Raw genomic sequence first — 23,030 nt, 5'->3', positions numbered from 1 at the left:
CGTCTTAGCCAGGATGGTCTCGATCTCCTGACCTTGTGATCCGCCCGCCTCGGCCTCCCAAAGTGCTGGGATTACAGGCGTGAGCCACCGCGCCCGGCCTGTATCTTTTCCTAGTCCCAGCAAACTGACAGTAATGACCACATTACCTATATTATCAGAAGAAACAATAATTTATTTAAAATCTTTATTCTATATGGCATGGGCATCAGATGGTATTAAATAAACTTTCTTAGATTTTACTATAAAGTGTAATTTCTTAATATTCACAGAATAGATATAATGTATAATTGAAGGAGCACTGGACTAGGAGTCAGAAGACCTGTATGTGGGTTTCCATTTTGCCAATTATTCGCTGTGTGACCTTAGACAAATCCTTTTCTTTGGGTCCAGTGTCTTCCCTTATGAAATAAGCAAGTTGCCAGGTGTCGTGGTGCACACCTGTAATCCCACCTACTCAGGAGGCTGAGGCAAGAGGGTCACCTGAGCCCGGGAGCTGGAGGCTGTAGTGAGTTATGATTGTGCCTTTGAATAGTCACTGCACTCCATCCTGGGCAACCTAGGGAGACGCCGTCTCAAAAAGCCTAAAACAACAAGAAATAAGCGAGTTGGGCTCTGGATTTCATGAGGAACATCCTGGCTCTAAAATTAATAGTTATTTTCTTAGAGTATATGTTACCCTTAAATTGACCTGATGGTCAAGAATGTTGGCACAAAATGATCCACTCATCTGAGAAAAGTCCGTATGTTTGAGCTGAAAAAGTAGTTTTATTCTACCTTCAACATCTTTTATTTGACAACTTATATTAGTTAAATTGACTTTGAAATATATAGTACTTATGTTGTCAATCTAAAGTAAAAATTTGAGTATTTAGGCTTTCAAATCTGAGATAGCTTGCCACATTGAGCTAATACATGAGATTTGTATTCCTGGGAAGCTACTGAATATATCTGTGCCAAGTTGCAGCATTACCAACCATCAAGACTTCCTCGCTCTTCTTTACTGTGTGTGGTTTAATTCTGTGCATGATGTCTCTCTGTTGATATTAATATAGGTCTCTCGGCTGCTGGGGGCATTCCACAACCCAAAACAGGTGACCAGAGGTTTTACTGGTGGTGTGAGTATAATTATGTCTTTTATTTTTTCCTTTTAGAAGTTTCTCAAGAAAGATGCTCTAATATATTTATTATGTAGCATTTTATCTCCATTCATTTACAATTAGGGAAAATTGGCCATATTTATAATGTATGTTGAAATTATTGACTGACATGCACAAATCTATTAGGTTACTTGCACATTTGAAAGAATTGTCTGACAGCTGGCTATGTAAGTTTGTCACATTAATATCTTGAAGGAGCCTTATTAAAAATAAATAGAAAGTACCCTTGAGCCCGTTATTTTATTTCACAATCTTGTTTCGGTGAGACAGCTTTTTTCAAAACTTGTACAAGTTGAGAGAAAATTGTTGAGAAGCTTCAAAACCTGCTTTGCATTGTTATTTTATGAGCTTCCCTAAACTCAGTAGATGGAATGCCAATTAGGAATGCCTCGAACATCTATAAGCCCTATAGGCTTGGACTTTCCTTATATAGGCTTTGTAGACTATTGCAGTAGTGGATCATCTATTGTTCATTAAATCTGCTGCTTTTAGAATTGCCAGCATCAGAGTTCTGTGCTTTAAAAGCTGATACCACATTTTTGGAACATTCTAAGACTGTGGGTCAGTGACTTCCTATTTGTTTTTATCCCCGCCCCTGCCTTTTACGGAATCTGATTTGGATTTCGTAATTCCTATACTCCCATATAACATCTATGCCGTGTAAGATTTATAAGACCATAGTACTTTTTTTCCTCCATTTACTTCCTGTATTGTGGAAGAAAAGTAGATTTTCTGTTGACTTGATGACATTTATTATTTCATGTTGGGAGAACAGGAAGAAGCAGCCAAAGCGTTCTTTTGGCTCTGCTTATGCCAAGAATGCAGGATAGGGCTTGCACTTCAAGCACGAGGATAGCCATGCTAGCATTTCAAACGCATTCTGAAAGCGAATAAGATGATCATTGCTGTCTGCTATTATTTAATTTTCAGGCTATTTATTTGAAAAAAAAATTTGCTTGATGGAGGAGATTATTTTTGAAGAAATAAGAGAATATATTTATTTTTTAAAGATTTCTTCAACCCGAGAAAACTGGTATGAGCCTTAGCCCTGGCTAAGACTGAGGTGGGAGACTGAGGTGGGAGACTTGCTTAAGGCCAGGAGTTCGAGGCTGCAGTGAGCTGTGGTCACTCCTGTGAGTAGCCACTGCGCTCTTGCCTGGCAACATAGTGAGTCCTCATCTGTAAAAAATAAAAACTGAAAATTAGAAAAATGAAAAAAATTAAAATGTCTCTTTAGTTGTACAGAAAAAAATCAGAAATAATTAGTCCACCAATCTGGGCAGACAATCATTGGAAGCAAAGGACCAAGGAAACTTGAATTAGTGATTTCTTTTAAATGCAGTTCAAGCAACTAGAATCGAAAAAAAGCCAAGCCCCTAGGTGGGGTGAAGTCCCAAGATAATAAAATATATGGTTCCCAAATGGAAAAAGAGGTGCTGATCTTCTCCCTTACGTATTTTTATTTCTGCTTTTGAAATGCTGGCTTCGTTTTGCCTGAAGCCTTAGAGTAAATCATTGCTGTTACATTATAAAAACAATAATTGTCATTCTAAGTGTGACTCAGGCTTTGCTGGTATGATGACGGATACTATTCTTTTTAGTTGCAGATCAACTTTGCCAAGCTTATGTAGATTACTCTTAGATTTAAGCAGACAGTTTTATAGAGGAACTAAGAAAAAAATGGAAGCTCTCTTGATAAAAAGTCTGATTTTTCCTGAGTACCAAAACAGACCTCAGTAATATTTTGGAAATATGTCTGAAAGTGTTTTGCAAGACTGAAGAAGAAGTTGCATGAGAAACTTTCCGGGATCACAATGAAAAGAAACGAAAACACTTGCCTTCATGAGAAACCCTCTAAATTTTAGTGAGAGAACATTGTTAATTTTTTGTTGTTGTTGTTGTCTTTGGTTTTAAAGGTTTGAATTAATTGGTCTCTTTGCAGCTTGTCTGAAAAGAAATATCAATTAGGAAATCTACTTGATAGTTTAATTTATTTTCGTTTAAGTAAAGAGTATCATTTGGGTTCTTTTTAAAACGTCTGAACTCAGGCAAAGAGCAGGATTGCAGAGTCTTTGATGATTCCTGCCTCCCCTTTGATGACCCTGAGGGAGGTATATCTGTTTTCTTAACAGCATTTGAATCTTTCTGAGACATCTCATAAAGTGGATTTCTCTGTCAAAATATTATTTTTTAAGCCTTCAAAAATAAAAATTCTGACTGTCTTCTTTGATGATTTCTTATGTTCAGGTTCAGACAGTAACTTTAATTCCAGGAGATGGTATTGGCCCAGAAATTTCAGCTGCAGTTATGAAGATTTTTGATGCTGCCAAAGTAAGTGGGCTTAAAAAATACATTTAATGATGATTCACTGAAAAGTTTTCTTAGCCAGTTGGATTCTGTGAACTTTTAGGATGCATTGTATACATTTCTATGAAATTTAGTAAGGTCTGTTGTTCATCTCCACAGATTGTCACTTTAACAGTGTGTGTCTCAGTGTTTGCTACTGCCATTATTTCTTTCTTTCTTTCTTTCTTTTTTCTTTTTTTAATTTAGAGATGAGGTCTCACTCTATTCCCCAGGCTGGTCTTGAACTCTAGGGCTCAAGCGATCCTCCCACCTTCACCTCCCAAAGTGCTTGGATTATAGGCGTGAGCCACCGCACCTGGCTGGCTGCTCCTATTGTTGATAGTTTAAACTCCTGCGTTGGCATCAGTTATATGTAAAGTAATCAAAGTAGTACTGTAGTATTTGTGGATCTTTAAGTCCTGCTTGGGTTTGAGATCTTTTAAGCCCTGCCAAATCACCCACCTTTTTGCAAAAAAAAAAAAAAAAAGACTAGAATTGATGTTTCAAAAATCTATATAGGCACTTTTGAAATAATCTCTTTAAAATAAAGTTTTTGATGTGTTATCAAGAATGGAGTGTTACTACTTCTAACAGCTGAGCCTTTGATACAGGTAGATAATTTTAAAATTCTGTAAGTGGCTTCAGCTGTAAGCTGCTTGTGACCAGCACTGTGTCTGACTCTGAACTTCTGTCCTAGGACATGCTCTGTGTGCTGGCTGTTAAATGTGTGTGTACACACATGAAGGATGTAGGTAGAGAGAAAGGGATGTTTGTTTATACCTTCAACTGGTACATACATAGGTTATGCAATACATATATATATATGGAATCTGATTTGGATTTCATAATTCCTATACTCCTATATATATATATTCCTATACTTCATATATATATATTTCTATACTTCATATATATAAGCTTTGCTTTTGTTGCCCAGGCTGAAGTGCAATGGAGCAATCTTGATTCACTGCAACCTCTACCTCCTGGGTTCAAGTGATTCTTCTGTCTCAGCCTCCCAAATAGCTGGGATTACAGGCACATGCCACCACACCTGGCTAATTTTTGTATTTTTAGTAGAGATGGGTTTCATCATATCGGTCAGGCTGGTCTCGAACTCCTGACCTCAGGTGATCTGCCCATCTTGGCCTCCAGGATTACAGGTGTGAGCCACTGGGCCTGGCCTATATATATATATTTTTTAAATATAATATTGTTTTTTAAAAATGGCTTTATCAAGATATAATTCATCCTTTTATTTATTTTTTATTTTTATTTTTCATTTGTTTTGAGACATTGTTTCACTCTTAATGCACAGGCTGGGGTGCAATGACGTGATCTTGGCTCACTGCAACCTCTGTCTCCCAGGTTCAAGCTATTCTCCTGCCTCAGCCTCCCGAGTAGCTGGGATTACAGGTGCCCGCGACCACACCCAGCTAATTTTTGTATTTTTAGTAGAGGCGGGGTTTCACCATGTTGGCCAGGCTGGGCTAGAACTCCTGACCTCAGGTGATCTACCCACCTTGGCTTCCCAAAGTACAGGGATTATAGGCATTGAGCCACCATGCCGGGCCTAACTCATCCTTATAAAGTGCACCTTTCAATCCAGTGGTTTTTAGTACATTCACAGAGTCATGCAGCCATCACCACAATCTAATTTTGGACCATTTTCCTCACCCAAAAAGAAACCCCATACCCTATGCAGTCACTCCCCATTTCGTCTCTCTCCCTCCCTACCTCCTCCCCCTTTTTCCTCCCCAGCCCTAGGCAGCCAACCACTCATTTACTTTCTATATCTATAGGTTTGCCTATTTGGGACATTTCATATAAATAGACTCTTCTATGGTCTTTTATGATTGGCTTCTTTCACTTAGCATGATGTTTTTAAGTTTCATCCATGTATCAGTACTATATAATGTTTCTGTGAACCATATTCCTTTGTTCTTTATGATACTCTAATTATAGCCACTCTTAAGAGCCCTTGTGAAAAAAAATAAGTGGGCAGGTGGTGGCTGGGAGTGATGACTGGGCACAGGTAATGTGGAGAATTCCTCTGGGCCTGCTAGAGAATGACATCTCTTCTTACATGCCAGGAACTTTCTGGACCTTTACTGTTTTTAGCAGTCACATCCAAAGTTTAAAAAGGGCTGAGCATGATAGCTCACATCTGTAATCCCAGCACGTTGGGAGGCTGCGGTGGGCAGATCACCTGAGGTCAGTAGTTCGAGACCAGCCTGGCAAGACCTCGTCTCTACAAAAAAAAATACAAAAAATATTAGCTGGGTGTGGTGGCATGTGCCTGTAATCCCAGCTACTGGGGAGGCTGAGGCAAGAGAATCGCTTGAACCTGGGAGGCAGAGGTTACAATGAGCCAAGATCGTACCACTGCACTCTAGCCTGGTCAACAGAGCGGGACTCCATCTCAAAAACAAAGTTGAAAGTTGAATAAGTTTGTTCATCATTGCAGTATGACTGTCAGTTTCCTTTAAGTCTCTCCAGCTCACTGCTCTGTAATGTGGCATCTAGGCACCTATTCAGTGGGAGGAGCGGAATGTCACTGCCATTCAAGGACCCGGAGGAAAGTGGATGATCCCTTCAGAGGCTAAAGAGTCCATGGATAAGAACAAGATGGGCTTGAAAGGTAGCACTGAAGTAGAGACCGGGGTTTTTATAGATTTTCGCTACAGGGGTTACATAGTTTTGAAAATTTATGCATTTAAACTGAATAAGGCCTGGCCTTCTGTGAAAGTAAAGCCGTTCTTTTATGAAGAAACTACTCACAGTAAGATGCTTTATTCATTTGGGATATTTTTTTCCCCCAGTAAAAGCATTAAAGTATTACTGGATGATGCCAAATAACAGTATCTCTATTGAATCTTGAACTATATGTATCTTTTGCTTAATTTTTACATTTGTATATTTATTTATTTATTTTAATTATTTTTTGCGACAGAGTCTCGCTGTCGCCCAGGCTGGAGTGCAGTGGTGTGATCACAGCTCACTGCAGCCTTGACCTCCTGAGTTCAAGTGATCCTCTCACCTCAGCCTCCCAAGTAGATGGGACTACAGGTGTGCCACCATGCCCAGCTAATTTTCAAAAAAGTTTTTTGTAGAGATTGGGTCTCAGTATGTTTCCCAAGCTGATCTGGAATACCTAAGCTCAAGCAATCCTTCTGCCTCTGCCTCCCAAAATGCTGGGTTTACAGGCCTGACTGAGCCACTGTGCCTGGCCTATATTTTTATCATTATTTTAATTAATACATGTTTAAGGCCATGATTCAAAAATACTAGCATGGGGTAGCTTTAAATTCAGCATAGGCTCTATTTTTATATTTTTTGAGAGTCTTGCTCTGTCGCCTAGGCTGGAGTGCAGTGGCGTGATCTCGGCTCACTACAACCTCCGCCTCCCAGGTTCAAGCTATTCTCCTGCCTCAGCCTCCAAGTAGCTGGGACTGCAGGCATGCACCACAATGCCCAGCTAATTTTTGTATTTTTAGTTGTGACAGGGTTTCCCTATGTTGGCCAGGCTGGTCTTGGACTCCTGACCTCAAGTGATCCGCCTGCCTTGGCTTCCCAAAGTGCTGGGATTACAGGCCCGAGCCACCGCGCCCGGCAAGCATAGGCTTTAAAACCACAGACAGAACCAACATTGAATCTCATCTCTGCTACTTACTGGCTAGAAGGCTTGGGCAAATTTTTTATTCTTAGTTTATTTTTTCTTTTTTCTTCATTTTCAAATGACAGTAACAGAGTTGCTGTTGTACAGGTTGATGGTAAAGATTAGATCATGTCAAGCACATGATTACAATGCTTGATCCTCAGGAAGTTCTTAAGATAAGAATGCAGTTCATGTTTCAGAAAGTTCCCATGAGGAAGTTTTCCTCCTTCATTTGAGTCTCAGGTAGAGAGTGAATTAGAGGCAGAACACATTTCACAAGGTAGCCTAGGTGGGTTAGTAGGTCACACGTGAGACCAGAATGCCTTCTAGTGTCATCTGAGTTTTCTTCTGTATAACAGGCCCTTTGAAGACCCCAATAGCAGCCGGTCACCCATCTATGAATTTACTGCTGCGCAAAACATTTGACCTTTACGCAAATGTTCGACCATGTGTCTCTATCGAAGGCTATAAAACCCCTTACACCGATGTAAATATTGTGACCATTCGAGAGAACACAGAAGGAGAATACAGTGGAATTGAGCATGTGGTATGTTCACTCCAGATTCCTTTTTATTCCTGCTTGGGCTGCTTTCTGTGCATCTGGGACCCCAGAGACAGAACTGCTTTATCTCTGAGGAGTTGTGGGTGTTTGTCTTGGTACTGGGTGTCTGGCTGACAGTACTCAAACAGATGTAAGGCATGGTGGTTCAGGTCACAAGCTTGGGAATATGCCCTCTGAATTTTGAATCCCTCACTTCACAGGTATGCTCTTCCGCAGGTGACTGTCCCCGCATCTTAGCTTTCTTCATCTGTGCAGTGGGGCTCATAATACCTCTTATGGCTGGAGTTAATATGAACCCCATTGACATAGCAGTGTGTGTGATTAGTCATGCTAGCTGGCACTGTGCAGGCTTGACACAAATGTTACAGTCTACTCCCCACCCTCTGTCTCCCATGGCGTTGCTGTCACACGCTTTCCAGCGAGGCGGGACTTCCTCTCTTGCAGATCGTTGATGGAGTTGTGCAGAGTATCAAGCTCATCACCGAGGGGGCGAGCAAGCGCATTGCTGAGTTTGCCTTTGAATATGCCCGGAACAACCACCGGAGCAATGTCACGGCGGTGCACAAAGCCAACATCATGTGAGCTCCTTGCGGGGACCGGCACCCCATCTTGCTTTGTTGTGGGAGAGCAGTGACAGGGCCTCCCTTTCTCCTGTTCAGCTTGCTCCTTGATTCCTAATATCTTTGAAAAAGAACCTTGTAGCAATCCAAAGATCCGACATCTCTCTTCTGTCAGAGTCCCCTTTTTTTTTTTTTTTTTGAGACGGAGTCTCTTTGTGTTGCCCAGGCTGGAATGCAGTGGCGCGATCTTGGCTCACTGCAACTTCTGCCTCCCAGGTTCCAGCAATTCTCCTGCCTCAGCTCCCTGAGTAGCTGGGACTACAGGCCCATGCCACCATGCCTGGCTAATTTTTGTATTTTCAGTAGAGATGGGGTTTCACCATGTTGGCCAGGCTGGTCTCAAACTCCTGACCTTAGTTGATCCACTTGCCTTGGCCTCCCATAGTGCTAGGATTACAGGCATGAGCCACTGTGCCCGGCCTGGAGTCTCCTGTTTAATGTGCCTCACTGGGCGAATGACAGGAGCAAATGAGGAAGGGATGGTGATTCAGGTCCTGGAAGCTCAAGGAGGGACTGAGGGTTATCAGGAAAGGAAGCTGGAGCCTCTGGGTCCCCAGATGCTGTGGCCATCAGCAGAGGCCACATAGCATACGTTTTAGAAGTGGAATAGTGGGAGGCTTAAAGTAGTGCTAACAATACCTGATGTGTTACTCTGGCCATTTAAATTCTCACCCAGAGGCTGTTGAAGTCCTCTGAATATGTTAACAGTTTTCCTAATCTAAGAGAAGCATTGAACATACAAAACAGTAAAACTATTTAAATTATTATGTTAACCTTTGAAAGCAGTTTTAATAATATTAGTGGATATTTCTTCATTCTTGTTAGACAACACTATAAAAATATAGTCTTCTCTATTATGATCAAACTATTTTATATTTTTACCCTTTTATACTTTCAGAAGGATCCTAAGACATTTTCAGCTTATATTTTATTAACTACCTAAGAAATAATTTTATTGTAATTGAGATCAGGTAGCTTGGCTTCTGGAACTTAAATTTCTCGAACTTACTTTACTTCTTTGATTTGATTCTTTTCTTTCTGTAAGACTTTTTTTTCAGCAGTTTTTATTTGATTAAATACAGGCGGATGTCAGATGGGCTTTTTCTACAAAAATGCAGGGAAGTTGCAGAAAACTGTAAAGATATTAAATTTAATGAGATGTACCTTGATACAGTATGTTTGAATGTAAGTATATATTCACACTTACCTGCTACTTTTTATGTGAATAGTGTGTGTGTTGTGGGGATGCAGATTTTGATTACTAAATGCACAAATGTATTCCTTGTAGATGGTACAAGATCCTTCCCAATTTGATGTTCTTGTTATGCCAAATTTGTATGGAGACATCCTTAGGTGAGTCTGGCTGCAACCTTTTTTATTTTAGCCTATAATTTACTTATAAACATCCTAACATAATTATGGCTTAACATTTTCAATTGAGTATTATAAAATAAAGTGTTACAACGTATGAACTGAATTCTAACAATTCAGGTTGTGATATGAATTATTACATGTTGGGTGGCTTGTTCCTTCATTTATTTGCCAAATCATCACTGGGCTCTTTCTCCCTAATCATTAGCTCACTCTTCCCAGTTTTTAAATGTTTCATTAATTGATTGATTTCAAGGTTTTGTTATGTATAGCTAGATAGGTGGGTGGTCGTTGTTACTATTTTTTGGTAACTTTTGACATAATTTCAGACTTACAGAAAAGCTGTAAGAATAGCACAAAGAATTCCCTTGTACTCAACACCCAGATTCCACATTCCCCAGATGTCAGCATTTTATCACATTTACTTTATTACTCCTTCCCATTTTCCCTCCCTTCCTCCTTCCTCCCTTCCTCTTCCTCCTCTCCTCCTTTGTCTGTGCCTCTCTCTCTCTCTCTCTCTTTTACACACACACACACACACACACACACACACACACACACACACACACAGAGTGAGAGAGGGAGATAAGATGTTGGCCAAATGGTGATTTTCTAAGGCCATTTTTTCTATATTTATGAGTTGGCACACAACTGTAAGAATGTTTTTCCTTCTTGTTTATCTGTCAATATGGACATGGTTTTGTTTTTCTTTCTTTCTTTTTTTTTTATGGTAGAATCTTGCTCTGTCCCCCAGGCTGGAGTGCAGTGGCGCGATCTTGGCTCACTGCAACCTCCACTTCCCAGGTTCGAGTGTTTCTCCTGCCTCAGCCCCCTGAGTAGTTGGTATTATTACAGGTGCACACCACCACACCTGGCTAATTTTTGTATTTTTAGTAGAGACGGGGTTTCGCCATGTTGGCCAGGCTGGTCTCAAACTCCTGACCTCAAGTGATCTGCCCACCTTGGCCTCCCAAAGTGCTGGGATTATAGGTGTGAGCCACTGAGCCTGGCTGTGGACATGGTTTTCTGTTTTATTCAGTGATATATCCATCATCATAATCACGAATATTGATGCTTAGGTTGTCCTAACTCGGCTGGTGGGGATCCCTTCACCATGTCTCCTGTGTCCTTTTGACACAGCCCTTCGTTCTTTGAACCTTGCCTTGCTTTCTGACACAGTAAGATGCTGAAGCTCATCTGTATTTTCCTAACCTTAGCCCTGGAATCAGCCATTTATCCAAGGAACGCTAGTTCCTTTTAGTGGAGAATGATAATTAAAAACTAAAATCTGGGTGCTAGGTGAGATGTTTTATTTTTCAAAACATTCTTTGAAATGCTTTTCTTCCCCTAGTGACCTGTGTGCAGGATTGATCGGAGGTCTTGGTGTGACACCAAGTGGCAACATTGGAGCCAATGGGGTTGCAATTTTTGAGTCGGTAAGGACCCTGACACCTGAAACAGAATCCAGGTCAGAACAGTGTATGAACGCAGGAGGAGTTATCTGTATAAGTATGCTTTAATTCGTTTTTCAAATTGTCAAAACAAAATGATGCTTTTTTTTTTTCTTGAGATGGAGTCTTGCTCCATCACCCAGGCTGGAGTGCAGTGGTGTGATCTTGGCTTGCTGCAACCTCTGCCTCCCAGGTTCAAGTGATTCTCCTGCCTCCGCCTCTCAAGTAGCTGGGATTACAGGTGTGTGCCACCACACCTGGCTAATTTTTATATTTTTAGTAGAGATGGAGTTTCACCATGTTGGCCAGGCTGTTCTTGAACTCCTGATCTCAGATGATGCATCCGCCTTGGCCTCCCAAAGTGCTGGGATTACAGGTGTGAGCCATTGCGCCCAGCCTGTGTTTGTTATATATATATATATATATATATATATATGTTTGGTTTATCTCTTCATTTCCCTCCAGATATTTGTTATGTATCCTTCCTTACTTAAAATATTTTACCAAAAATTGGCTGAAAAAGATTGTTGGTCTATATTTTTATACTTAAAAAATATTACTTTAGCTCTTTATTGCTCCAAGTCTTTATTTATTTATTTATTTTTGAGTTGGGTCCTTGTTCTGTCACCCAGGCTGGAGTACACTGGTGTGATCATAGCTCACCACAGGTTTGAACTGCTAGGCTTAAGCAATCATCCTGCCTCAGCCTCCCAAGTAGCTGGCACTGTAGTCACACACCACCACACCTGGCTCATTTCTAATGTTTTTGTAGAAATGGGGTCTCACTATGTTTCCCAGGCTAGTCTTGAACTCCTGACCTCAAGTGATCCTCCTGGCCTATCAAAGTGTTGTGATTACAGGTGTGAGCTATCACGCCCAACCCAGATTTTATTTCTTCAGTCCGTATCAGATGAATTGCACGCAGTAGCTTTCAGTGCATATTTTCTATTGCTGAGGAAAGATGATTAAGACTCCAGCTTTCCCAGAAGAAGACTGTTAGTTCTTGTCTCTCCCCTGATGATGCTACTTTTCCCGATTTGTAGGTTCATGGGACAGCTCCAGACATTGCAGGCAAGGACATGGCGAATCCCACAGCCCTCCTGCTCAGTGCCGTGATGATGTTGCGCCACATGGGACTTTTTGACCATGCTGCAAGAATTGAGGCCGCATGTTTTGCTACAATTAAGGATGGAAAGGTAACAGGAATCTTGATTTACTTGTGCTGGGTAAAATGCATTGCTTCCATGTGTTTTATCTGAGTGAAAGGGACGGTAACAGATAATAGTTCTCACACGGGCCCAAGCATTTGATGTTGAACAAGGATTCTTAATGTGGGTCCCAGATTGAACAGGGTATGTGTGTACATGTGTGCATTTTCTGAGGTGAGGATCTAGATATTTCATCCAAAAAAAGTTAAGAAGCACTGACATGAAGACATCAGTGTACAGTGGAAAGGTCAGTGGTTTGGGAGCCAGCATCAGATACATGCCCAATTATTCTGTTATTAGCTGTGTGACCTTGGCAAGGTGCATTGATTTTTTTTTTTGAGACAGAGTCTTGCTCTGTCTCCCAGGCTGGGGTGCGGTGTCATAATCTTGGCTCACTGCAACCTCCACCTCCCTGGTTCAAGCGATTCTCCTGCCTCAGCCTCCCTAGTAGCTGGGATGACAGGCGTATGCCACCACGCTCAGCTAATTTTTGTATTTTTAGTAGAGATGGGGTTTCACCATGCTGGCCAGGCTGGTTTCAAACTCCTGACCTCAAGTGATCCTCCCGCCCAGCCTCCCAAAGTGCTGGGATTACAGGCCTGAGCCACTGCACCCAGCCAAGTTCATTGATTTTTATAGACAACTTTTTCCTCTCCATAACAAACGTCTATTGAGTGTACCTTATAAGGTGTGAAGAATAACATGATGAATAGGGTAACATGCTGAGCCTCAAGGAGCTGGGAATCTAGTGGCAGATACAGATGCAGATGTGCCTCTAATACGATAGTCTTATATGTCACGCTATGTGCATCTGTAATACAAAAGCAATCCAGAAGGTTTATAAAAGTAGTAACTAATATTAATTGAATACTTATGCAACTTTTAAGTTCTTTATATATCATCTCAGCAAAGTTTTTCTATAACTCTTTGAAATAGATGCTATAATTCCATTTTATAGATGAGGAAACTGAGGTACAGAGAGATTAAATAATTTGTCCAAGGTTTTACAGCTCCTAAATGACCAAGTTGGTATTAACACCCAGTCTGGGTCTTACCCAACAAGCTTCTCTGCCTTCGTAAGCAACTGTGGCCCGTGGAAGAAGTGTGGTGGGTTATTTCTGAAGTGAGAGGAGATAATGCACTTGAAGACTCATCCCGTCCTTTTTAACAAAAATTGTGAAAAATATGCATAACATAAAATTGACCATTTTAGCCATATTTAGGTATACAGTTCAATAATGTTAAGTACATTCACATTGTAATGTAACCATCGCCGTCAGTCATCTCCAGATCAGTTTCATTTTCTCAAACTGAGACTCTGCACCCATTAAACAGTAACTTTCCCTTCCCCATCCCATCCTCTGACACCCGCCGTTCTGCTTCCTGTCTCTATGAATTTGACTACTCTAGGTACCTCATGTAAGTGGAATCATACAGCATTTGTCCTTTAAGTCTGGCTTATTTCACTTAGCATAGTATCTTCAAAGTTGGTCCCTTCTTTTAAAAAGAATTCTGTAATTTGAAATTATATCGTGAGGCCAAAATACAAGAAATTCAGGCTTCTTTTTAACAGCCTGATAATCACATTGGAGGTCATATGATTTTCTTATTCTTTAAAGTTATATTTGGGAAGTTGTAATCTACAGCCCATTAGAGAGGTGCCTGAATTACACAGTGAGCCCTTTTATTGTGTAGGATGGAAAGATAAAGAGAATTAAAAATATTGGGATCTGTATGCAGGAAAGAAAGGATAAGCTGGTAGAACAGATCGGTTGTATGGGAGGCTTTCTTTCTAAAGAGGGAAGTTTAAGAGTTAATGATTTAGGCAGCTGTGGTGGTGCATGCCTGTAGTTGCAGCTATAGGCTGAGGCAGGAGGATCACCTTAGCCTCTGAGTTCAAGACCAGCCTGGGCCACATAGTGAGACCCCATCTCTTTTTTTGAAAAAAAGAGTTAGTGATTTAAATATTTCCTTCGTATTTGTTTCCCAGCCTCCAAAAATAGATCAGATACAAAAATTAGTTGGGTATGGTGGCATGCACTTGTAATCCCAGCTATTTGGGAGGTTGAGGCAGGAGAATCGCTTGAACCCAGGAGGCAGTGGTTGTGGTGAGCTGGGATTGTGCCACTGCACTCCAGCCTGGGCAACAGAGTGAGACTCCATCTCAAAAAATAATAATAATAAAAACAAAAATAGATCAAAATATGCCTCAGGTCTATTCCTGAGACGTATTTCCCAAGGATTTTTATGAAACTTCTTGTTTAGATTTGCTTTTATTTAAATATCCATGACCAACTAATCTGTATTAGGGTCCATTGTGTGAACAAAGGGAAAATTTTGGTAAAGCTCCCTGCCTCCTTTTGCATCAAGAGCACCTTATTCTTTGCGTAGTGCATTGTATACACTATGAGATTGGATCCCGATCCTCCTGGGCTGGGTAGATGGTGGTAGAGTGGTTCCTCACTTGGAAATGAGGAACTAAATGAAAGAGCAGCCAAGTAACTTGCCCAGGTGGCATCTCACTGAGGGCTTTAAAATCTTCTTGGTTTAGTTTAGTTTGTGGATACATCTTTTATTTTTGCTTTTTCCTTTTCTCAGAGCTTGACAAAAGATTTGGGAGGCAATGCAAAATGCTCAGACTTCACAGAGGAAATCTGTCGCCGAGTGAAAGATTTAGATTAATGCTTCTACAACTGGTATTTGCATCAGTCACTCTAAATGGACACCACATAAACCTCTATTTAGAATACCTACGTATGTATGCATTGGTTCGCTTGTTTCTTGACAGTACATTTTTAGATCTGGCCTTAATGAAATCTGCGCAAAAGATGCAGGTGGATATCCCTAGGTCTGTTTTCAAAGAACTTTTTCCAAGTGCTTGTTTTATTTATTAAGTGTCTACCTGGTAAATGTTTTTTTTGTAAACTCTGAGTGGACTGCATCATTTGCTATTCTAAACCATTTTACACTTAAGTTAAAATAGTTTATCTTCAGCTGTAAATATCAGGATACAGAATTAATAAGAGAAAATGTCTAACTTTTTAAGAAAAACCTTATTTTCTTTGGTTGTTGAAAAACATAATGGAAATAAAACAGGATATTGATGTAATAGCACAAAATGACACTCTTATAAAACTAAACGGGCACAAGAGAAATTTCCTGGGAAAGTTCACATCAAAAAGAGTGAATGTGGTATATTTCTAAATGATACGGAAAATAGAGACAGATTTGTCCTTTACAGAAATTACTGATTATGAATAAAAACTTCAGATCTGAGAAATATATAGGGAGAGATATAATTTTTGTTAATGACAAAGGTAATATATTGGATACAAAAACACAAATGTATTGCGCATTCAATTATTTTGTTGTCTTGAGATTTAATATTCTTTCCAAGAGCTTTTAATGAAGCAGAGAGCTAGTACTTCATTTTCATTGGATACATTTTCAGCATCATGAGTTGTCACAGCCTCTGAGCCCCTGATCTTAAGCCAGAAGGGCCGAGTATATTGTAAACTTATTCTTGCACGTTGCTGTTTGGGAATGGACCACACTACAGCTGGTAGTTCTGGGGGCGATACTGCTTAAAGGCCTGAACACATGTATTTTGGCTTCAACTGAGGAACTCGGGATGCTGACTGTTAATTTCGTATTTCAACAACTGCCCCTTCTCCTATCCCAGAGCACCAATTACTGCCCTCTGCAGCAGCAGTACAAGATGACATTCCAAAGACTGGAGGCGACTCAGCCTGAGTTAATTCACAAAACTGTGCCGTGCTGGGGCTGGAGCTTGGGCTTAGGCTTGGGCTCAGCTTTTGACCTTCAGGTGTCTCCTTTCCCTTCCTGCCTTCCTCTCCCTTATCCTCTGCTGCAGCATGATTTTCTTAAATCTTCAGACACTCACTATTTTCATGAACAGTTACCCTCTGGCCCCACAACCAAAGATAACTCATGACCTCCCTTGGCCCTTGTGTAACATTGCAAACCTGTGGCTTTGCAAAATGTACCCAGGTCACAAGGGGATTTTTTTTTTTTTTTTTAGCAATGATATTCCTGCCTGGGTCACTTTTTAAGCTTGTAACCAGACTTATAATCTTAAATGTATTTTCCTTTGTTTAAGCTGCTGCTTTCTCTGTTTCATTGGATTGAGCACCAGACTTATAATCTTAAATGTATTTTCCTTTGTTTAAGCTGCTGCTTTCTCTGTTTCATTGGATTGAGCTAGTTATCAGTGGCTCTTGGGTTCAAAGTAATAAAGAATTCCAAAACTGATTGAGATGTTTGCTTTCTCTACCTGTTTCCTGTTCAGATGCCTTCGGTCATTTTGGCTCAGCTTGCTACTGAGAATGGCTGCTTCCCATATTCAGAGTGGAAGTGGGGTGGTCTGGTGGCGACAGGCTAACGTAGAGTTGGCTGTTTTTATGAGAATGCTCCACTTGACGCCATCCTGCACCTTTGTTTATTCCAGGGCACTAATAGTCACTCGCATGCCTGCTGTGCACAGTCCTGTGACTTAAATACCCACTACTGTCTGCACTGGTCCCACCTGCTCAATTGACAACAAAATCAGGTCCTTGTTGACAGTTCTGTTAAAAGGTTTAATATTCAAATTATACATTAAATAGAATCAAACCAGCAGCAGCAGTTTTATTAAGCATCAAGTCAGTTGGCATGTGTGTGGCAGAGGAGTACCTGGTAATGGAATAATAGGGTTGGCGATGCCCACCGCGATTCCAGACTAAGTCAGGTCGCTAGGTAAGTTGTAACTGATTGCTTTTCCTGCAGCGCACATGAGCAGTGTCAGCCATCTCCCTCCCACCCCCTCCACAGCCTGCTGCTGGCTGTCCTGTCTGTGAGCTAGCAGCTTTTTAATCTACTTGGAACTAAGGCCAAAAATTATCAGCCCTTTCGTTCTGGAAGGAGAGTTGAACCTCATTTGTCACCTGAACAAAAAGCAATACTTAAACTGAATTAAAACTACCCACACGTGAAGCTTGTCGGAATTGTCAGCTATTGTTGGCGTAAGACCTGGTAAATGTGGAGCCAGTGCTGTGCCCTGACCTGGAGATCTAACAGACTTGCCAGAAATGCCTGTGTCCAGACTGAAGAGACCTGGGGCTCAGGAAGAGGCTCGGAACGCCTGCTCTCTATTCTGTAGAAACTGCAAGCATGGGCCCTGACTACATTTTTTGCTCTTGGTAAAAGGAGTCAATGATATCTTTGTACTTCTCCAGAACTATGAGCCGTTTCAGTTTCATCGTGGGACCTAAAAGGGAAATGAGAAGAAATGAGTGAGAAATTCTCTGAGAATTCTGAGAATGTGTGTGGTAAAGACTCACACTCAGTGAGTCCTATATATAACTCAGGAATTAGGCCAGATAATCAGGACAGTCAGTAGCCAGCCTCCAAGACAGTGATGGCTCCTGGTATTCACATGGCTTGTGTGTAGTCTCCTGTGTTATACCATTGGTTGTGGGCAGTGGAGTATAGATGAAGGGTTGGTATGTCATTTCTGAGAATGGGTTATAAAAGACTGCAGTTTCTTTTATATACATAGGAAAGTGGTATAAGCTACATCTGCCTTATCCTTGACCTGCACCCAGTTTTGATCCTCAGTCCATTTTCTCTGAAATGGATTTATTTGTTCCATCTCTTGAATGAATAAATTGTTGAAGCAATAAAAAAATAGACTAGGTTTCTGTCTTGGGCTTTCTCTTGGACCATTCTTCCTGGGCAAGCCGGCTGCCATGTTGTGAGGACACACAGGAAGCCATGAGAGGCCCACTGCCCACACACACAGGTTTCTGGCCAGCAGCCAGCAAGGAGCTGAGGCCTGCCAACAGCCACGTAAGTGAGCACGGAGGTGGACCCTCAGCTGCAAGTGACTGCACCCGGCTCATATTGACTGTAATCCCATGAGAGCCAAGCCAGAACCACTCAGCTAAGCTGTTCCTGGATTCCTGAGCTACAGAAATGTGGATAATAAATGTTTATTGCTTTAGGCTGCTACATTTTTGGGGTCATTTGTTACACAGCAATGTATTAGATAACTAGTACACATCACCTCTGCATTTTTGTGAATGTTCATACAACATTATGCTTTGATGGTTGTGATGGGGGCAGGGGATGTCCAGGTTATGGGGAGCCTCTGCCATGGTCTTTATGAGAGGTCTTCCCCCTAATTCCTTTTCTTGAACTTGATTTACCCCCTCAAAAACAAGCTTGAAAGAGCTCTGATTTGAGGTCCTGGGTAGCTTAAAGTGCCTAACTCACTCTTGACTGTGTAACTGGAAACTTTCTGCATTAAAATCATTGTATTAACTACTTAGCGAGGACATCTTCTGTCTGTCTGACCTTGCATTCAGTGTGCTGACAGCAGACAGCCAGATAAGCTCAAGGTCTCTGATTGCAGCTCAGCATTGCTGTAGACAATTGCATCTGGGTTCAGCCTTAATGAATATGAGGGAATCACACTGGCATAACCATTTCTACCTACCCTGTTCCATGAACACCCCATGAACATCTCTTGGCTACAGCCGAAAGTGACTTCAGCTGAGGCTGCACCAGAGCCCTCTCCTGGTTCTGTGGGCAGTGTTCCAGAACACACAAGCTGACTTTCCAGAAGATCACAGTAGTCTCGCCCCTAGAACCACATGACTCCAGCCTGAACACTAACAGGGCCTTGGTGTTGGCCTGGTAGTTCCATTGTGATTTTAGGGGAAAATAGTCCCATAGTCAAGGCCAAGTTAAATGTCATGTTCAGATTAGAAAGTTCTAGCACGTATCAGTCGGGCGCAGTGGCTCACGCCTGTAATCCCAGCACTTTGGGAGGCCGAGGCCGGCAGATCACCTGAGGTCGGGAGTTCGAGACCAGGCTGACCAACACGGAAAAACCACGTCTCTACTAAAAATACAAAATTAGCCGGGCATGGTAGCCCATGCCTATAATCCCAGCTACTCAGGAGGCTGAGGCAGGAGAATTACTTGAACCCATGAGGTGGAGGTTGCAGTGAGCCGAGGTCGTGCCATTGCACTCCAGCCTGGGTGACAGAGTGAGACTCCATCTCAAGAAAAAGAAGAAAGTTCTAGCACATATCTTATACATTCAACAGGTTCCACGTAACCACAAGCCCACGCATGGAGCCATCAGTGTCCTCCAACAGGAAGTAGATGGGTGTCACCCAGATTCCTGCCATGACTTTCTCCTTGCCATGGCTGCTTCGTAACGGGCACCTCCTAGGCACTGCCGTGGCCTCTGCCTTCCCACACAGCCGTTGCAACGGTGAAAAGAAAAAACGTACCCAACTCTCCACCTGAAATGGAGAAGTCTCTCTCGAGAATGGCCCACTTCTGGATGTGGTAGGGCCGGGCTGCCGCATTCATGTTGACTCTCCGGATCCCCTCTTCGATGGCCTGGTACACGGCCTCATCCTTCCCTACGATCTCGGACACTGTGGTGGCTCTGCTGCCCACCCTCTGGCAGAACTCCACAGCTTGTTCAGTCAGATTATCAGTCGGGTCAGAGGTGTCTGGGTCCAGAGTGCACTGAAAAGCCAGAGATCAGGTGAGGACCAAGCCTTACCCCACAAGACATAAGCCCTGGTCCTGGAGGAGGTCTTACTGCTGTCGGCAAGGGTGTGAATCATGTGAGCTCTGTTTCAAAGAGACGGTTCTAGAATGAGTAGCTGCTACTGTGTTGGGCCTCGTGTTATTGTGGAAGGAGCAGTAGTCTGATAATTAGAAGGGCTCGGTCAGTGACGTTATTGTCTGTAAAGCAGGGGCCATAACTCCTGCCTGTCTACCACCTTGGGGCTCAAGTACCTGCAGAGAGCAACGAGGGAGGGCAGCAGCACTTTGTAAATGGGAAAGTGCCAGTAACATGTAAAGGATCATCACGGTGGCTTATGTGGGACAGAAGGAATTTCCGCATGCCACAGTTGCTCCAACAGTGCAGGCAGCATGGACTTGAGTCATTCCAAAATGAAGCCATGAGATCTGGATGTGCCCTGTGCTGAATGTGGCTGCCAGCCAGACCCACAGACCCCCTCACTGGCTGCTCCTTCTGAGCCGGAGCCCCCCAGACACACCTTCAAGGTGAGCAGCATGGACAGGAACTTCCTCTGGTCCCCAATCAGCATGGCGTTGCTAATGATGGGTAGCTCCATCTTCACGGCCTCCTCGATGGGCACAGGGGGCACATTCTCCCCACCAGCTGTGATGATTAATTCTGGGGAGGCAAGGCCAGGACCCCGGCACAGAATGTAGTCCAGGTGCCCCAGCTGAACCACAACCCAAGCCTCAGCCACAGCCCTGAAACCTCAGCACAGCAGGCAGCACAGCTGGAGACGCCCCCTCTCTGGGAGCCAAGAAGCAGTGGCAGGCCCTCCAAAGCAACTCACACCTGCTTGGGGGCTGGTGGCAGCACCCCAACGACAAATGCTCACCCAGGGTTCCCTCTCCTCAGCTTGTCGTCCAAGACTCAGCCTGCTCAGGCATCTCATCCATGTCCCCTTCTGCCAGCCCCAGTTCCTGCTCCCAAATAGCCCGTGTCATTTCCCTTCCCTGCCTTTGCTTAAGCAAAGTGACCATCCCTGTCACTCACACAGCACTCACCACCATGCTAAGCACTTCACATAGAGTAATTCATTTAATTGTCACAATAAACCCATAATGAAGCAGACACTCTTGTTTTGCAGATGAGGAAACTGAGGCACAGAGACGTTCAGTAACTTGTCCAAGCTCACATGCTAGTAAGTGGTAGAGCTAAGATTTTAAATCCAGTCCAGTTCCAGAGCCCATGCTCTCACCTGCCCTGCTAGGATGCCTCTCCCTTTGCTTGCGCCCTTCTCCGTGGAAGGTCCTCTCCCCTTCTTTCTTTCTATCCAACAGACTGCCAGGCACTCAGTGCCCTAGCCTGCTGTTCTCTGATAGTAATGATGGCTTACTTCTAGGCTAGATGGCAATAAATTAAATAAAATAAATTTAACGAATGCACATTGACTAATTTTAGTGAGACTGTACTCCTGTCCCTCATTTCTATCTAATTCAACAAAGATTAGTTGGCCACATTCTGTGCACAGGTCTTGTGCTGACATCAGGCACAGAATAGAACAAGGCTGTCCATGGCTGCAAGGAGCCCACAGTGCAGGGGGGCAGCGAGACAGAGGGAGGCACAGGGGCTGCAGGGCCAGGGCAGGGAAGCATCAGGCCCAGCTGCATGCTGAACATGAATGGGGTTGGCAGGCAGAGGGCAGGACAGAAGCAGAAGCTCACAGGCCTCAAGGGAACTGCAGGTAGCAAGTGAGGCAGAGGCTGGAGAGTAGCAGGGCAGATCTCAGAGGCTTCCAGTGCTGGCTCAGGAGCTGGATTGTGGGCAGGCAGGTGGAAATCACTGAATGGTGTGAGATCAAAGTTTTAGGATACTCTGGTAGCTGGGGTGAAGAGTGGTTATTCAGGGGGCAGGCTGGCTAGAGAGGAAGTCATGGCAAGTGTCTAGATGATCAGGCTTTGTCTAGGACAGCAGAAGTCAGGTGAAGAGGAAAAGACAGACTCTGGAAATGTGAGAAGACAAAAACCCAGCCTCCCTCACATATGCCTCATCATTGCTACCTCATTCCTGCCCTCTTCTCCTCACCACCACCCTCTGCATTCTCACCAGCATCTTTTACCATTAGTAAATGATTTAAAAAAAACGCTTAGCAAACTAAGCCTAGAAAGGAACATCTTTAATCTGATAAAGAACATCTAAAAAATTTTACAGCAAACATACTTTTTTTAAGATTTAATAATTTTTTTTAAATAAATAGAGACAGGATCTCACTATGTTTCCCAGGCTGGTCTCGAATTCCTGAGCTCAAGCAATCCCCCTGCCTCAGCCTCCCAAAGTACTGGGATTGCAGGTGTAAGCCACTGTGCCCAGCCAAACATACTAATGATAAGATAGTGAATGCTTCTCCCCTGAAATCAGGAACAAAACAAGGATGACCACTATTACCATTTCTATTCAACACTGTCCTGAAGGTCCTAACCTGTGCAATACGGCAAGAAAAAAATTCATCTGTCATTTGCAGATGATATCCTTGTGTCCATAGAAAATTCAAAAGAATATACACACTACTGGATTGAATGTGGTCTGATCAAATGATCCACAAAAGGTCATTTGATACAAAGCCAATATGCAAAAAGCAGTTGTATTTCTATATGCCAGCAGCAAACAAATAGAAGACAAAAAATTTTTTTGCAGCAACATCTGAGCTGAAAAAAACTTTTAAGTGATGTTATTTAAAATACCATAAAAATTCTTAGAAGTAATTATAAGGAAAGATGTGCAAAAATCTCTATGCTAGAAAACATAGGATGGATGCGGTGGCTCACACCTATAATCCCAGCACTTTAGGAAGCTGAGACAGGAGGATGGCTTGAGCTCCGGAACTCAAGACCAGCCTGGGCAACATGGCAAAACCCCCTCTCTACAAAAATAAAAAGTTAGCCAGGTGTGGTGGCTTGCACCTGTGGTCCCAGCTACTTGGGAGGGTGAAGCTGGACCAGAGGATCACTCGAGCCCAGGAGGTAGAAGTTGCAGTGATCTGAGATCATGCCAGTGCACTCCAGCCTGGGCAACAAAGTGAGACCCTGTCTCAAAAATAAATAAATAAAAATA

General features: G+C 42.6%; 2 protein-coding genes and 1 pseudogene across 6 annotated transcripts in view; 2 read left to right on the top strand and 1 right to left on the bottom strand.

Annotated features, from left to right (window-relative positions):
• The window catches only part of IDH3A (isocitrate dehydrogenase 3 (NAD+) alpha), a 16,383-nt gene extending 740 nt beyond the window's left edge, over positions 1-15,643 (top strand). Inside the window, exons 2-11 of one of the 2 annotated variants that reach the window (XM_011938425.1) lie at positions 1,053-1,115; positions 3,405-3,488; positions 6,027-6,141; positions 7,518-7,705; positions 8,165-8,298; positions 9,423-9,525; positions 9,629-9,693; positions 11,063-11,147; positions 12,206-12,358; positions 14,969-15,643. In XM_011938425.1, the coding sequence (XP_011793815.1) occupies positions 3,465-3,488; positions 6,027-6,141; positions 7,518-7,705; positions 8,165-8,298; positions 9,423-9,525; positions 9,629-9,693; positions 11,063-11,147; positions 12,206-12,358; positions 14,969-15,052 (951 nt within the window). In that variant the 5' untranslated portion in view covers positions 1,053-1,115; positions 3,405-3,464 and the 3' untranslated portion in view covers positions 15,053-15,643. Of the gene's footprint in view, positions 1-1,052; positions 1,116-3,404; positions 3,489-6,026; positions 6,142-7,517; positions 7,706-8,164; positions 8,299-9,422; positions 9,526-9,628; positions 9,694-11,062; positions 11,148-12,205; positions 12,359-14,968 lie in introns of those variants that run through there. The other variant, XM_011938426.1, reaches the window with a different exon arrangement.
• A 62-nt stretch (positions 15,644-15,705) lies between these two features.
• On the top strand, positions 15,706-16,515 carry LOC105509252 (annotated as a pseudogene). Its single transcript, XR_001001409.1, has one exon. The product of XR_001001409.1 is annotated as an uncharacterized LOC105509252 (transcript).
• Positions 16,516-16,947: 432 nt separating this feature from the next.
• The window catches only part of ACSBG1 (acyl-CoA synthetase bubblegum family member 1), a 65,282-nt gene continuing 59,199 nt past the window's right edge, over positions 16,948-23,030 (bottom strand). For all 3 annotated transcript variants that reach the window (XM_011938428.1, XM_011938429.1, XM_011938427.1), the window contains 3 exons: positions 20,458-20,597; positions 19,672-19,915; positions 16,948-17,636 (listed from right to left, as the gene is read on the bottom strand). In XM_011938428.1, the coding sequence (XP_011793818.1) occupies positions 17,551-17,636; positions 19,672-19,915; positions 20,458-20,597 (470 nt within the window). In that variant the 3' untranslated portion in view covers positions 16,948-17,550. The remainder of the gene's footprint in view (positions 17,637-19,671; positions 19,916-20,457; positions 20,598-23,030) is intronic.

This window comes from Colobus angolensis, unplaced genomic scaffold (assembly GCF_000951035.1).
Source record: "Colobus angolensis palliatus isolate OR3802 unplaced genomic scaffold, Cang.pa_1.0 Scaffold172, whole genome shotgun sequence".
Classification (NCBI taxonomy): Eukaryota; Metazoa; Chordata; class Mammalia; order Primates; family Cercopithecidae; genus Colobus; species Colobus angolensis.
This window is presented reverse-complemented; position numbering and strand designations above follow the sequence as displayed.